The sequence below is a fragment of the Amphiura filiformis genome, chromosome 1 (assembly GCF_039555335.1).
Source record: "Amphiura filiformis chromosome 1, Afil_fr2py, whole genome shotgun sequence".
NCBI classification, from domain to species: Eukaryota; Metazoa; Echinodermata; class Ophiuroidea; order Amphilepidida; family Amphiuridae; genus Amphiura; species Amphiura filiformis.
The window spans coordinates 10,557,157-10,574,842 of record NC_092628.1 but is presented as its reverse complement, the minus strand read 5'-3'; the positions used below and the strand labels follow the sequence as shown (position 1 = coordinate 10,574,842).

General features: G+C 39.1%; 1 protein-coding gene across 1 annotated transcript in view; it reads left to right on the top strand.

Annotated features, from left to right (window-relative positions):
• The window catches only part of LOC140151519 (tubulin polyglutamylase TTLL7-like), a 32,963-nt gene extending 16,826 nt beyond the window's left edge, over positions 1 to 16,137 (top strand). Inside the window, exons 5-17 of the mRNA XM_072173927.1 lie at positions 354 to 417; positions 1,468 to 1,535; positions 2,331 to 2,489; positions 4,899 to 5,115; positions 6,852 to 7,016; positions 7,606 to 7,764; positions 8,498 to 8,947; positions 9,654 to 9,725; positions 11,290 to 11,580; positions 12,975 to 13,109; positions 13,736 to 13,977; positions 14,803 to 14,994; positions 15,206 to 16,137. Of these exons, the coding sequence (XP_072030028.1) occupies positions 354 to 417; positions 1,468 to 1,535; positions 2,331 to 2,489; positions 4,899 to 5,115; positions 6,852 to 7,016; positions 7,606 to 7,764; positions 8,498 to 8,947; positions 9,654 to 9,725; positions 11,290 to 11,580; positions 12,975 to 13,109; positions 13,736 to 13,977; positions 14,803 to 14,994; positions 15,206 to 15,359 (2,368 nt within the window). The 3' untranslated portion in view covers positions 15,360 to 16,137. The remainder of the gene's footprint in view (positions 1 to 353; positions 418 to 1,467; positions 1,536 to 2,330; positions 2,490 to 4,898; positions 5,116 to 6,851; positions 7,017 to 7,605; positions 7,765 to 8,497; positions 8,948 to 9,653; positions 9,726 to 11,289; positions 11,581 to 12,974; positions 13,110 to 13,735; positions 13,978 to 14,802; positions 14,995 to 15,205) is intronic.
• The last annotated feature ends 1,549 nt before the right edge of the window (positions 16,138 to 17,686 follow it).

Sequence of the window (17,686 nt, the reverse complement as noted above, 5' to 3'; positions counted from 1 at the left end):
CTGTTGTTAGTGGTATTCTTGAGATACCACTTGAACCAGGGTGCCGCAAGATCTTCTTGTATGATGTTATCAACACCTGTGACGTCATCGGAGGTGTCTCGAGATCATCACTAATAACAACAGATCTTCAGAGTATTAACATTCTGTTTATCTCTTAAAAACAAATGAAACCTTTCACTTCAGAGCCTATCAGGCTATCTTAATTTAATAGTTAATAGTTTCTCTCAAAGCCTTCGCACAAATTATTACAATCTATAGTCGTTCGATATGAAGTAAAGACAGTGTCAGTGGCACAAAAATCTTACCCTGAGATGGATGGAATATTAAATGCTGTTTGATTTCTTTGAATGCAGCTTCCTGTTTTGGAGTGATAGTGCTGTTCCTGTGGAAAAAATAGCAGAGCTGAAGTCTTATCAGGTATATATCTTATTAATACAGGTTTTATGTCAAAATGTGAAACGTGAAATGGAAAAAAATAGCAGAGCTGAAGTCTTATCAGGTATATATCTTATTAATACAGGTTTTATATCAAAATGTGAAATGTGAAATGGAAAAAAATAGCAGAGCTGAAGTCTTATCAGGTATATATCTTATTAATACAGGTTTTATATCAAAATGTGAAATGTGAAATGGGAAAAAAATAGCAGAGCTGATGTCTTATCAGGTGAAAGATCTTGTAATAGAGGTTTTATATTGAAATGTGATGAGAAAGAATGTGAGGAAGAAGGCAAGGAGAGAAGGAAAAAACAAAGTTAGAGAACCAAATTTAAAAAAAGAGCTGAAAAGCAGGTGAACTATTATCTCCTCACTCTGGACTGACTTTTTCTGGGTTTGGCGACCAATAAGGCAAGAGTTCCCTAAAAGATCAGTAAGTAGGTAGTGATTCTCTAAAGATGGGTACACATATAAGGACACTGCCATGGAATGTTTTGTGAGTTTGTGTATCATTAAGGCAAGAGGGCTCTCAAAGACAAAGTAGGCAGCAACAGTGATTCTTTGAAATAGAGTACACATATATGTTGGAATACTGCCACAGATTGTTAGCATGTGTTTATGGTGGTCATTATCAATGTCCCAATTGTGTGCCTTTCTCTTTCTTTAGTCAATAGAGAGAATAAGAAACTATCACCAATTGGTCATATTTTATAGTTTTGATCAATAATTCATATACGTAGTGGAGTGTAAAAAATGGTTCAGTTGTTGACCAATTGGTTCACGTTTTGTAACATTCTGTTTTGTTTATATCCTGTTGGGTCATTCTTGTTATGATCCACTTTATCTTTGTTTTTTTTACTATTTAGATACAAGATAAAACGTCAAAGATAGATCTCTAGATACAAATCGCTGCATCGTCATCAAATATGAATTGATCATTTGATGTCAGTTTGAGTAGACACATGACCCATCATGTGATAAGAGAACATAACATAACAATGTATGATTAATTTGAAATATTTGTCTCCTTAGAAAATCAACCATTTTCCAGCCATGGGAGAGATATGTAGGAAAGATGCATTAGCTCGAAATATGGCTAGGTAAGTCATCAGACAACAAAAGTACAAAATCAATGCTTCATAATGATTGTAAAGCAATAAAATGAGAACAGCTGATTGTGCAGTGCCAACTCTCTAGTCCAAAGGTTCCCTAGTCTGAAGGCTCCTTAGTCCGAAGGTTCGCTAGTCCGAACACGTAATTTACCATTCGCTAGTCCGAATTCTGAAAAAGGTTTGCTAGTCCAAATATCGGGTTCTCTAGTCCGAGGACTCGCTATATAGAAGAATAAATAAGTTTCTCTAGTCTGAATATAGAATAAGGCTTGCTAACCCTAACCCTGACCCTAACACTAAACCCTAACCCTAACACTAACACTATCCCTTATTTTATATTCGGACTATTGACCCTTCGGACTAGAGAACCTTCGGACTAGCGACCCTTCGGACTAGAGAGAAGTCAACAGATTGTGCAAGGGGTTAGGTAAAAAGATGTACCTAGTTGGTGAAGTTTTATGGTTGATTACTTATTTGAAATAGAACTGTAATCGTGTGTCACACCAACTGATCTTGTCTTTGAAATATTTGTTGGTCAATCATAACTATTTGGGTCTCTTTTAGACTCCTATGTATTGCTTTTAAAAAGGAATTGAATCGTCTTGTTTATGATTTTGTAATATGTAACAAAACCTTCCACCAACATCACTGTAAGAATCCTTATCCCATGTTTATAACATTCATTTTTTGATCAACCATCTTTTATTAGACTGACTTTTCCTCTATAATGATGTAGGAAGAGCTGAAACAATCAACTCTCAAATGTTCTCATTAATTCCACAGAATGATAAGAGCTCATCCAGACGCTTACAGTTTTGTACCAAAAACATGGATCTTCCCTTCAGAGTACAGTATATTCCAGAACTATGCCAGAGATATCAAGAGAAAGAGAAAACATAGGACATTCATTGTGAAACCAGCCAATGGAGCCATGGGGCATGGGTAAGTTGTGTGGGTGTGTGTGGGGGTGTGTGTGTGGGGGGGTATGTGTGTCTGGTGGTGCAATGGTTTTTCTATATGTTTGTGGACCATAACTTAGAAGCACGCAGGTTTCCCATAAACCTTAGCCTTCTTTTGAGGGCCTCAGTTAGTATAGGTCCTCAAAACTGACATATAGTGTAAAATATGGCTATAATCATATATATGGACTTCGATCATACATGTACATACACTTGCAGGGAGGGGTGTTCTGTTCTTCCAAGGACTGTGTGTAAAACAAAAACAATTATTTAGAGGACATACGTTTTAAGGTTTGTGTCCGTGGAAAGGAAAGGACCAGTGTTCAAACACACACCTGCATTGAGGGACCAGTGTTCAAACACACACTTGAATTGAGGGACCAGTGTTCAAACCCACACCTGAATTGAGGGACCAGTGTTCAAACACACACCTGAATTGAGGGACCAGTGTTCAAACACACACCTGAATTGAGGGACCAGTGTTCATACACATACCTGAATTGAGGGACCAGTGTTCAAACACACACCTGAATTGAGGGACCAGTGTTCAAACACACACCTGAATTGAGGGACCAGTGTTCAAACACACACCTGAATTGAGGGACCAGTGTTCAAACACACACCTGAATTGAGGGACCAGTGTTCAAACACACACCTGAATTGAGGGACCAGTGTTCAAACACACACCTGAATTGAGGGACCAGTGTTCAAACACACACCTGAATTGAGGGACCAGTGTTCAAACACACACCTGAATTGAGGGACCAGTGTTCAAACACACACCTGAATTGAGGGACCTGTGTTCAAACCCACACCTGAATTGACCAGTGTTCAAACACACACCTGAATTGAGGGACCAGTGTTCAAACAAACACCTGAATTGAGGGACCAGTGTTCAAACACACACCTGAATTGAGGGACCAGTGTTCAAACACATACCTGAATTGAGGGACCAGTGTTCATACCCACACCTGAATTGAGGGACCAGTGTTCAAACACACACCTGAATTGAGGGACCAGTGTTCAAACACACACCTGAATTGAGGGACCAGTGTTCAAACACACACTTGAATTGAGGGACCAGTGTTCAAACACACACCTGAATTGAGGGACCAGTGTTCAAACACACACCTGAATTGAGGGACCTGTGTTCAAACCCACACCTGAATTGACCAGTGTTCAAACACACACCTGAATTGAGGGACCAGTGTTCAAACAAACACCTGAATTGAGGGACCAGTGTTCAAACACACACCTGAATTGAGGGACCAGTGTTCAAACACATACCTGAATTGAGGGACCAGTGTTCATACCCACACCTGAATTGAGGGACCAGTGTTCAAACACACACCTGAATTGAGGGACCAGTGTTCAAACACACACCTGAATTGAGGGACCAGTGTTCAAACACACACTTGAATTGAGGGACCAGTGTTCAAACACACACCTGAATTGAGGGACCAGTGTTCAAACACACACCTGAATTGAGGGACCAGTGTTCAAACACACCTGAATTGAGGGACCAGTGTTCAAACACACACCTGAATTGAGGGACCAGTGTTCAAACCCACACCTGAATTGAGGGACCAGTGTTCAAACACACACCTGAATTGAGGGACCAGTGTTCAAACACACACCTGAATTGAGGGACCAGTGTTCAAACACACACCTGAATTGAGGGACCAGTGTTCAAACACACACCTGAATTGAGGGACCAGTGTTCAAACACACACCTGAATTGAGGGACCAGTGTTCATACACACACCTGAATTGAGGGACCAGTGTTCAAACACACACCTGAATTGAGGGACCAGTGTTCAAACACACACCTGAATTGAGGGACCAGTGTTCATACACACACCTGAATTGAGGGACCATACACAACATTATGTCCCCAGTTTTTATGCAATTTGGGTAGGGTGGTTGATTGGGTGATGTGAAGTAATCAGCAACAACCAGCAGTGAATTTCTTGTTCACAGAAATATCAAGCCAGCTAATTCAACAGGAATTAAAACATTTTTTCTGATTTTGTATGTTCTAAAAAGTATGCTTGCCTGTATTATCAATAAATCAAATCAAATCAAATAATAATAATATCGAAAACAAAAAATACTAAACATTTTTATCTTGCCGGAGGTTCGCTGGTCGGGTATCTCTGTGTCCTAGATTTTACTACTGCCAGTACTTTATATGTATTTTATTGTTACTATTTAATTTATATCATTTGTCTTTTTTGTATGAGTGATTAATGTGAATAAACTGGCTGATTAAATAAAAAAATAATAAAAACAGAGTATCAATAATAAATTGCTAATGTACCTATATATAGGAGCCCAACATAAAACCAATTATTGAACTCACTTTGTTATTTCGTGTTTTTTTTAAAAATAGGATCACATTGTACAGAAGTCATGAGAAGATCCCTCTGAATGAGCATATGATAGTGCAGGAATATGTGGATAAACCTTTTCTATTGGATGGCTACAAGTTTGACCTTCGTGTCTATGTTTTGATGACCTCGTGTGACCCTCTAAGGTTATTCCTTTATCATGATGGGTTAGTTCGTATGGGCACCGAGAGATATGTGATGCCCAATGACAACAATGTGGTGAGTACACATTTGGTTTACATTGTCTGAGATGTAAGTGTTTCAGATTTTTACAGATTTCAGGTTTTCCAGATTCTGGTTTTTTTTTCAGATTTATATATAAAAATAGGGGTATGCCCCACAGCATATTACCCGATTCCTCACATTTGCTAAAAAAATTGTGCCCTGAGCAAGCGTTCAGCTTGCTTGCTTCGCTCGCACCTTTTGGGTTTTTAATTTTTTTCAACAGCTACTTACATCCCTTTGATCTTCAATTAGGATGTGACTTAGTCATGATTAAAGAAATAAACCTTGAATAACTATTGTAAAAGGATTATTGTAAGATATTTAAAACAATTATTAAAGGTGTGTCACCAGATCAACAGCCTCATTCCCCCCATTTTATCCCATCAAAATGGAGATTATGGCATCAGAAGAAAGCTTAGAAATATTTTTTGGCATAATGTCATCAAACTTTTAGGTCTAAAGGTGTTCCATTTAAATGTTATGGACAAAAATGTGATTTGCTCATCCCGCATGGTGGTTACCACCCATACTGTTTGATGGGCTGTTGACATGCAGAGAAGATATCTTACACTTCCCACAATGCATCTGTACTGATATCTATTCAATGCAAAATGGGTTGATAGTGACAAAAATTTCACAGAGCTCATCCAGATCTTGCAATTGAGGAATTACTGGTTACTATCAATCCATGTTGCACTGAATAGCAAATTCATAACCTCCGCGTATTACGCCATATGTGCGTCCTAATCAAATTGGTCGTTAGATGATTTACGCACACCGCGATGTACCGGTGCGGAGGTTACTGATATCCATCAATGACCTCCGCGTATGCTTACGCGGTACAATGGCTTCCGCGTGTGCGCATCTGTAGCGCCGGAACACTTCACACGCACGCAACTACCATATTTGCACATTGCGTGATTGCGCAGTGCTGTAATTGGTAAGTCCGTTTTAGCCTGTTCGACTTTTTGAAGGGCGAAATATAAGTTTTGATAAAAATTGTTTATTTCAACAAATTTCAGAATAAAATCTTGAGATTTGGTTGAGAGATGAGTTCAAAATGACGAAATGAATTAGTTAATAACTTTGCATCAGTTATATAGTGGGCATTGTGAAAATCTAAACATTTTGCCTTTGGACCTCGGAATATCCCTCGGTTCCAAAGGCAAAATGTTTAGATTTTTCACAATGCCCTCCAAATAACTAATGCGCAGTTATTAACCTATAATCGGTACAGGAAAGAAATGCATTGTGGCAAGTGTAAGATATCTTTTCTGGTTGAATGTATCACAACTGATAGTAAAATTGACCACTGATGAAGTTTCACAGTCCAGATTTCCTATCAAAATGTGTGAGAAACAGATCAATGTTATACAATAATAAAGTATGTTTTGTTGATATTATTTGACTTTGACTTTGGCTGAATCATTTACACCTATCTGACTTTACCATTACTGCTGTGTCCTCGATGTAAAACTGCGATGTCCTGAAGTCAATGGTTCCATTAATTATTTATTGTGTGCTATACAGAATTGTACCCAGGAATTGTATACAACAGTGATATTCAATACACAATCATGAGTATTTAATTACGAATTAAATCTCCCGCTCTGGTACATCTGTGTTGCCGTCAATAGAAGGCCAAATACAGTAAATGCTTCTCGGATTGGTGTATAAACTCCAAAATACTGTAAGACTTATAAATGACATGTCTGCATGTTTTGTTCTAGGATCAACTGTTTATGCACTTAACCAATTACTCCATCAATAAGAAGAATGATAATTTTGAGCGGAGTGAGGATGTTAGTACTGGACACAAGCGTTCCATCAAGTATCTGAATGACTACCTGAGGAAGAATGATCATGATGTTAACTCTGTGTGGAACAGAATAGCAGTAAGTACTATGGAGCAATGCAGGGGACATTGGGTTGTCATTATTTTATGCCCCAGTCATACATGCAGCTTTGTGATATATCACAATCACAAGCCTTGATTGTGTCCATCTGTATGCAATGCACATGCTTCACACCACTCAGAGCCAAGCGGCTTGATATTATGATGTGTTAGAAACCTCAGTTTCCCCAAACTCCTCTGTGTGAATTTCTCCTCTGTGTGAATTTGGCCAAAATGTGACCTTTAATCATACAGGTATGTACAGGTATGGGTCCTGGGCCAGGCATGAGTACGGGTATGGTCCCAATCTAAAATATATTATGAGTAAAGGTACGGGTATTGGTCCCAGGTCATGAGTACAAGGATGGATCTAAAGCCAAAAAAGGGCATGAATAGGGTATGGGTACAGGCTTGTGAGTATGGTGCAGATACAGGTCTGGAGCCATTTGTATTGGGACGATTACGGAAATTTGGACTTGAGAACAGGCATGTTTTGATCAAAACCACCAGACTTTTGCACCCACTGGGGTGTATAGATTAGTTCAGACTTATCAATCTGATCTACCTGTGTGTTGTTTGTTTGTTTTCAGGATTTATTAGTGAAGACACTGATAGTAGCAGAGCCACACATATTTCATGCCTATAGGATGTGTCGTCCAGGACAGATTCCTGGCAGCGATGGTGTCTGCTTTGAAATCTTAGGGTTTGATATCCTACTAGATAGAAAACTAAGACCATGGTTAATAGAGGTAGGTTGGTGTGTGTGTGTGGGGGGGTGTGGGGGAGGGTGGTGTGTCGTCCAGGACAGATTCCTGGCAGCGATGGTGTCTGCTTTGAAATCTTAGGGTTTGATATCCTACTAGATAGAAAACTAAGACCATGGTTAATAGAGGGTTGGTGGTGTGTGGGGGGGGGGTGTGGGGGGAGGGGTGGTGTGTCGTCCTGGACAGATTCTTGGCAGTGATGGGGTTTACTTTGAAATCTTAGGGTTTGATATCCTACTCGATAGAAAACTAAGACCATGGTTAATAGAGGTAGGTTGGTGTGTGTGTGGGGTTGGGTGGGGGTGTGTGGGGGGGGGAGGGGTGGTGTGTCGTCCAGGACAGATTCCTGGCAGTGATGGTGTCTGCTTTGAAATCTTAGGGTTTGATATCCAACTCGATAGAAAACTAAGACCGTGGTTAATAGAGGTAGGTTGGTGTGTGTGACGGGGGTGGGAGGGGGGGGGGGTGATGTGTCGTCTGGACAGATTCCTGGCAGTGATGGTGTTTTGATATCTTACTTGATAGAAAACTTGAGACAATGGTTATTAGAGGTAGGTTAGTGTGTGCATGGTGCATGGGGTGGGTAGTCACACTTGTTATTACATAGTATATTTATGGATGAAATTGGCAGATGCAATCACATGAAATCATTGCAGTTTAATACTTGATATGGCCAAATGTTGATGGACGCAATCATAAATAATTTGTCTTTCCTCAGATCAATCGAGCACCAAGTTTTGGTACAGATGAGAAGATAGACTTTGACATCAAGAGTGGCTTGATCCATGATTCCTTCAAACTGCTCAATATGAAACAGTCCGACAAGAGAAGAGGACTTGCTGCCCAGAAAGCTGAAAGCCAGCGTCGGTTGTTTGGCCAGGCGAAGAGGTCCGACACAGACCTTACCGACTTGGATAAGAAAAGAAAGTCGATTGAAAAACGAAAACAAGAACTAAAAGAAAAACTGGCACAGGTCAGGCGAGAGAATGCAAGAGAGGATTACGAGAATCGCAATATAGGGAATTTTCGACGCATTTATCCACCGCCGGATAAGTTCACAGCTGAGAAATATGATACGCTGATGTCGGATGCATTCCATCTGTTCTTATCTGGTCGGGCATCAACTCTCAAAAGGGATATATCTAAGATATTTGGTGGCAACCTCAAGGTAAGAGATTGGTGTATAGCAATGTCTTGATCAGTGAATAGTTTTACAAATTCTGTGAAATCAATTTTTTTCATGCTCAAATTTGACATTATATTTAAACCCCAGTACTAAGAAAATGAAATCGATGTAAACGGAAAATGGGATATCCCAGTTGAACCCCATACACCCCTATGGAAGACATGAACTTAATCTTCCACACAGGGAGCATTGATTTCCAATGGAGTCATCCATTCAGGTAACCCCATTTGAAATTCAGAGATTGACATCATTTCTTCAATAGGAGGTATATGGATTTCAAATGGAAAAATTCCCTTTATTTCCGACAGTTGTAATTTCAAATCATATCGCATTATTGGGAAGCTATTAATTCATTCTCTACCAGTGTTATACAAAATGAGCTATACCAATATTGGGTGGTTATGCAAATAAACCACACATATTTACCATTGTAGTGTGACAACAAAATTTATCGTTGCCAGGTCAACTGGTTCACGCTATCTGTGTTCAGAACCACGATCACATTGATCACAGCACAAAGTCTAATAGGTGTGTAAAACAAGCGTGAATCAGTAACTAAGGTATGACGAATTCACTACGACAGCGAATATGATCTTCAGTATCAATGCGGGTTTTTTATGTTTGTTTTATATGTTAGTTGTTTTGTTTGTACCATTTTCACCATGTTTTTATCATAATTTTGATACAGGAGGATGAGATTCTTGATCAGTTGCAGCAGTGTGATTTGGAAGGTCGCGGAAAATCGGCCAAAGGACCCAGGGTGAGTAATGACGGAAATTGGCTCTCCTTGAAAAGTCAGCATCAGTTTTTAAACATATTCACTTTTTCAGAGTTAAGAAAGGTCTTCCCTTAAGAGTTTGTATATTGTTCTTTTGATGCAACCATCTTTTTCAGCGTCACCGCTGGGAAATACAGTTTAATGTAATTTAAAATTATGTAGTTCCATCTGTTTTTGTAGCAGAAAGTTATTCATAAGAAATAACTAGAAATGTGAGAACAAAAGACAGTAATATAGGATTCTATTTGTGTCCAATTAAAAACAATCTAATCCACTTGTCAAGTCTTAAGTAAACTCTATTCATTGTAATCAATATGGCTTTAGTAGAAATCTATTAATGCTACTGGGCTACTCCAAATCCACACACTCCTATGGAAGACATAACCTTCATCTCTCACACAAGGGGTGTAGATTTTAAATGGAGTCGCCTATTCAGATAACCCCATTTGAAATTCATACTTCCTCTGTTGGAAATTAATGTTACGTCTTCCCAGTGGCGTAGCCAAGGGGGGAAGCCCATGTGAGAAGTCTTGCCCCTCCCTGTGGGATGCTGGCCACCCTGATATATAAGATTTTTAACCCTTTTTTTGTACATTTAAGCCCATTTTTGACCATTTCCCCCCCTTAAAAGTTGGTTTACCCCCCTGAAAAAGTGCTGGCTATGCCACTATGTCTTTCATAGGATAGGGTTTGTATGGATTTCAACCGGAACAGCCTATTGTTAGCTAAACCAAAGATTTGTTCTTACATCTTTGAGCTATATCTTTTCACTTGGTATATTACACATTGTATTTTGCTGGTTAATTTGGTGATATCCCAAGGGGTTTAGGGATTCAAAATATGGTTAAGATCTTTAAACAATCTGCCATGAGGAATATTAATTTATTTTTTTGTATTATTGATTCACTTTTATTATGCAACACAAAAGTATCCTGATGTGATTCAACGACAGGTATGGAATATAATTTAAATGTTCATCCCAACGGTGTGGTATGGCATCAAACTGGTGATTTCAAGAAATGCATTTAAGTTATAAAATTAAAAGAGATGTTTTTAAAAAAACATTACTTACCATATCTTATAAATTTGCTCATGAATTTGTACAGGTAATGTCTAAATAGATATCTTTAAAACAAAAATAAAACTACCTAATAATGTATCATTGCACCTCATACAGTAGTTTCAAGTTAACTAAATAATTAAGCATTTTTCCATGGTTAGTTAATTAGGTAAGCATAATGGTAATGTATAGAGGCCGTCAGTGTGACGTCAAAGTGCCCATTGTAAACTCTGCTCAATGTTTCAGGGCATGAACAACAGGTGAATTAGGTATAGAGCAATACTAGCAGTCAGTCAATCTATAGAGGTCAATTATATCAAGCAACTAGTGAGTGAGAAGCTCGTGGGTACGAATCATGTATACAAACACTATTGTCATGAGTCACGCTTGAAAAGTGCTGACAGCCTCTATTGGCAGTGTCACCATAATTTGATCATAATTCCATTTCTCCATGACTTGAGTTGATTTTGCTGTCATTTTCTCTAGCCATTAGCCAGCATGCCAAGCGTAGTCGCTGACGAAGATCCAGAGACTGATGGCATGACCTATGACATTCATGAAGACGACGCCACTCCTAGCGAGCTGAATTCAAGTACGAGTTCAACACGAGTGTCAAGACCACTAGGAAGAGCTACGCAACCGTCACCGATGCTGAAGCAGAGGCCTCAATCAGCTCAGCGACCTATGTCTAGGCCAATGTCAGCTGCTAAGAATGCATACACTACACACAGGTCAAGGTCACTCACTAGACCATCATCATCTGCTATGCAAAATGAGGTCAGTAATATTTTTAATGTTTCATCTGTGATAAAGGTATGTTATTAACAGTAACATCAGCTATAACACCTGTCTGAGCTACCTGTCTGAGGCACACTGGAGAAGAGCCAAAGATTTAAATCTATAGGTATTAGGTTCAAATGATAATCGTCGCATTCCTAGCGGAAAGGCATCACAACTGCATATTTTTATAAGAATTATACAAAGTCATCACATATAAGAACATTATATACTTATTTCTCTGGGTTGATAGGATGAACAAATTTTAATCTTTATCCAGAGCAGCCAGTGCACATAAATGTTTAAAAAAACCAAATCTGGACGGATTCGAACCGGCAATCTTCGTATTACTAGCATGACGCTCTAGCCAATTGAGTCACAGAGGCACACTTCAGAAGAGCGGAAGATTTAAATCTATAGGTATTAGGTTCGAACGTTGTTCGTCGCATTCCTACTGGAAGGAATCAGAACTGCATGTTTTATAAGAAATATACGAAGTCACATAGGGATGAAAATTACATACCGTATTTCGTCGAATAGTCGAAACAACGCACCCCCCCACCACTTTTTTCAACCAAGATGTTTCAAAAATGCCGATATTTCCATGCTATCTTGTGTAGTAAGTTTACCAAGTTGCTCACATGGTCGATAATAGCAGCAATAATTGTCGAAAATCTGCATCGGAAATCCGGAAGTGAACCAAAAGTCAGTGTTTCTAGTTCATAGTTCATCATTTTAACATGACTTTTAAGCTTACCTAATGATTTTAACGGAAATTGTTGTGCTAAAATTAGTAAAAATGACCTCTATAAATAAACGCTCCCCCCGTTTGGAAAATGCAACGCCACTGGGGGCGTTTATTCGAGGAAATGCGGTACTTAGTTCTCTGGGTTGATAGGAAGAACAAATTTTAATCTTTAACCAGAGCAGCCAGCGCACATAAATGTTTGAAAAAAAAGAGCTAAAGTTAAGCGTTCCGCATGCAACAACATGCACGGCATATCCAACTTTTTGGAATTGCCTGGCATGAGACACTGTCAAACAGTGGCATACCGGGACGGAATTATTGTTTGTCAATTATAATTGTTCATATTGACCAATGATTATTTGAGCCAGGCGCTAGAGAATCTAAAAAATGTGTGTGTTGGCTGTTGGGGGAGGTAAGATTTTATTTCCTTGGCGTGAGAAAGTGCCCGAATGCATGGCTATCACGCTCAATGCATGAAAGTTGACAGCCCTGCTTAGGACCGCTTGGCCATGTTAATACCAGGATTCCAGAGACTGACAGTGTGCAATACATAAAATTAAGCATGGTATTTTCATCTTAACTGTTTTTGCTGAACCAATGAAGTTTGATATTTTCATCCACTTATTTGTTTAATTACCCCTCACAGGAGGAGGCCAAAGCCCATGCAGCAGCCAGAGAACGTGAGGATGAGTTGACTAGACGTACGCTATGTGCTTTGAATGAGATGAGGATTAAATTCCCTGGCAAGACAGATGAAGAAGCGGGATGGATACTAGATCAGGTAATCATATATGCGACGCGTCAATAAATATTGAAATTGTGTTGCACTATGCAGTCATCGGTAAGGCGTTAGACTCCGGTACATAAACAAGTAGCGGTGTGAGTTCAAGCCCCTGTGTAGTCTCCTCATGAAATAATTGAGCTAAATTGGAATTCCCTTGGGCAAGTAACTGCTTATTTGTCTTGGTTATCCGTATGAGAACTCTGTGAGCTGATCCTGGCTGCGATGGTTTATTGTGGTTTGAATAGGGTGTTGGGCCACAGTAGTTAGAAAATTCCTGTAAAGTGTGCTGCGGCTTGTGGGTTTATGCCTGTGCGTAGTGCACTATAAATAACTGTGCTTTTTTATGCCACATCCAGGATGATTTAGACCTTGGCATACTTTCCAAGGTATTCACCCGTCAGTGGCTTAGCCAGGACTTTTTCAGAGGGTGGGCGGACAAAGGGGCAAAAAGGGGGGAAAACTTCGAAAATGGTCAAAATTGGGGAAAGACTTCTCACAGGGGAGAAGAATCTGACCCCATTGCCCCACCCCTCTGGCTAGGCCACTGTCACCCATTGTGCTCTGAACTTTTTTATATTGCTTTGTGATTTTTTTGTATTACTAATATGCCATGTCTTTTACAGATTAATGATAATTGGAAATACCACAAACCTCGGATAGCTTCCTATTGGCTTGTCAAACTTGACTCAATCAAGAGACGTAAAGTGATAGATATTGTGCGGTCCAATGTACGCGCCGTCCTACAGAGAACATGGAGAAGTAGTGATGTGGATAGCTTAAGATTGTATAGGATATTCAATCGGGTATTCAACAGGCTACTATGGAGTCATGGCCAGGGATTGTGGAATTGCTTCTCTACATCGGGGTGAGTTCAATTAACAATGTTGGTTTTGACAAAGCAAAACCTTAAATTGACTTGGTAGCTTTTATATTACTCAGCATAACTAAAAGAGTGATATTGAAATGTATTGAAATCAGTCTAGCTGATAATCACCCAGCAGAAGGAACCCTGAGGATAGTGATCATACTTATGCTATGTGTGCTAGCCATAGGCTTCAACATAAAAGGTTTTGAGATATTTTCTCAAAATATCAAGAGCTATCTTAAGAACCACTGAACCAATACTAGGCTTGTTTGTACTCATTTAAATGCAATTCTCACGCTGATTCCAAATATGGTCATGCAAATTTACAATTCTGAAAAATTTGAAACTTGTCGTCTTCAGTCGACACCTGCGTGGAGAGAGTTAACAGGCATGACCCTGGACTCAACAAGTGAAATATGAGTCAAGTCATTTCATGGTTGAGTCGAGTCATGTCAAGCTGGCTCAAATTCACTTAAGTCGAGTGAAGTCAAGTCTTGAATCGCTGACGCTGTATTACCTCTATAAGGTAAATTCTAAAACAAACAAAAATTTAGTCATTTCATCCCAATAAGTGGAGTCACAAGTCTGCTGGACTCCCTCATACCTGTTCATAGTGTTGGGCATATTTTTTTTCTCTTTATAATGTTGGGTGACAATGTCTTTTTTCACAAGAGGGTCAGCCTCACACTTTGCTTTAAATATATAAACATTTTTAATGATTCAGTTGATTGATTTAATCCCTTTTAAGATATCAGGCCAGTTGTAAATTCCCATAAGGCAGTTTCCTTGATCATAATTGATGTTTTTCTTTAATATCCCATGCAGGAATTCTTGGGAGACCATTTTCAGTAAGAGTTCTGACGTGATCACGCCACCGGAGATGAGCTGCTGTCGACGAATTGTCAAGTTATGCCGTGACTGTCTACTGATTGTCTACCAGTTTGCTGCAGAGGCTAAAGGTCAAGGGGCATCACTATCTGCTTCTATTGGGGAAGGTGTGACACATTCAAATACAAGGTAAACATTTTGCAGCACTATTTGTAGTTGAAATCCAATGGTTTTACCTGAATGGGCGGCTCCTTCATTTGAAATTTACACCTTCTGCATGGATATTAAGGACATGTCTTCCATAGGGGTATGGATATCACCTGGAATAGTCCAATTTAAGTTTACTCATTACTTACTTTTTATGGTTATTTGTTTTATGGGTATTTATTTCTCTTTACAGAACAACTCCGAATCCAAGCAAAACACCAATACCGCACAGGTCAACATTATTTTCAAGAACAGGAACAATGAGTCCAGGCGTGGCGCCCCCAATGACTCCACTAAGTCAGCGCATGTCTCGCATCTATAAGAGCCGGTCCTTTGATGAGTTATGAGTGAGAAGTGACACCACAATGGTTTGATGCTATACTTCCAATATATATTGTAATGTGATGACCCATTGCCCGGCAGTTAATGCTCTGGGATGTAGTAGTAGTAGTGAGTGCAGGACTGCAGGTAGCAGAGTTAAGGGTAATCCCCTTCTGTCTTCATATTGCTCAGGGTTGACATCAACAGACACATGAAAGCGTTGCGTGCTCCATAATATGTTGCTTCTACCCCACCGGAATCTGAATACACTATCATATATTGGCCATGTTTTTCGGCACATCATTTAAAGATAGTTGGAGTGACGATAAACTTCAGGGTCTGTTTTGGCTGAAACTGGAGATGAATTAAGAGAGGTTAATCTTGACCTCTAAAAAGTGAATCCTTATGGGGTTTTTATAAATCAATGCATTCCACTGTTGCATCGCCATGGCTCTGAAACAAATGTCGGTCACAGGAATCATGATACAGAGATTGTAAATTTCAAACCGTACCCAGGCAGTAGATTGGAAATAGGATACATATCAAATTCAAAGGGAAGTAGGAAGGCAGCAAGGCTATTGCCTTGCTCTGGACCCAAAGTTTCTAGCAGGACATTGAGTGTCTGATAATCACTCGATGTTGCCTAGTTGGAGAGTATACTGACTGATGTTATGGTAATACCATCTCATGATGCAGCAACTGGCATGGATGATGTTATTAGTTAATTTTAACAAGTACTTAACTTTGTCATGGTGTAATAAAAGAAAAGTAGGCATGTTATTATTATAGATAGGTAAATGCTGTCCACAGCACAAATATTTTGCTGAGCTTCCATCATGTGGCAATTTTGACATAATCATATTTACATGGGAGATAAAAACTGAAATAAGTACCAACAAGCCTAGGTTAAAACCAGTGATTTTTTAGATAATCATGGGGGGGGGGAGGGGTCATGAACATCAATAATTTTTGTGTTAGCAGATATGTGACCTGCTACTATGAAATGAGTGTAATATTGCAATTTGGTAGTTTCCAGACATCCTGGCTGCTGAGTTGTTGTTCTTTGTTTGCTGTGCAACTTGTAACTTTATGCTCATTTTGTGGTAGCAGGTCACATATGACACCATTAAATAAATCAATTTGAAAATGGTGAAAGCGGCTCTAGAAAGCTGATATTTTAAAAACTCAACCACAGGGATGCACAGAATATATGATAGGTCTTCCAAAATGGAAAAAAACCTGTCAAAACTATGGAGAAGAAATCTGAATGGCTTTATTTGTCATTATTAATACATAATGCAATAACATAGCAAATGCAATAATAATAATTGTATTTTATCATAACTTACTATATATTATTGGGTATGTTGTTGGTGTCTATATTCTAAATCAATATTGATGTAATGCTGAGACCCTATGACTTTGGTTTCTCAATAAGAGCTCACACTGGTTAAGAGGGGTGTGCAGGCTGATGTAAAGGAGCCAAAATGGTTAGATTTATTTTGTCAATGGCATATGCAATATTGTTTCTTGATTCTTTTGAGTTCCACACACTCTCTAAGTTCACAGCCTGTGCCTGTTAAGTGATTGCGAAGTTTGGTTATGAAACAGGCATGTGTGTGGTTCACCGGGGTGCTGATAGTGATAGATTCCATTTAGGGCAAATCGGCTCAGTTTTTCACCCAAGATTGATGACAATAAATGATGGGGAACATCAACGTTTTGGTGTATTCTTTGTGTAAAACTTCACAGATTTAGCAGCCTAGCATAGAAATCTTCTGTAGAAGGGTTATACAGTCTTTATTCCATAATTATTATTTCTCAGTGGAGTCTATTTAGACTAGTCTAACCCATGAATATCTTACACCAAGAATAAACCAACATTTTCATTGAAAACTGACCAGGATTTTGGTGTTGTAAATGTTGCAGATATTTTGGTCATCAACCCTTAGGGATTGAACATTATTGCCTGGCAGGAATTATTAATTTGGACATTTCATGCCACCCACTTCCCTTAAAAATCATGTTTCCCTCCTTTTTTCTGTACTCCCAATCTCCCTGGCATAAATACATGGGTGTGATAGTTTTGGTAACACTGCTGGAGTGCTGCTGATCAAGTGTGGGCTCATTAGACACTAAGGTTGTAGGGTAAATGTTCATCATGTATCTACACGCATATCTTTGCCATATTCAATAAATCAAAGAAACATTCCTTGGGTAAAATAGTTATTTTGCGGATGTAACCTTTGTTTTACTCAATGTCATTTAAAAACTTACTGCATAAATTTTGAAGGTCTATAGTGTACAAGAAATGAAGAAATAGTCTATTAGGCGACACAAGAAACCAAACCCA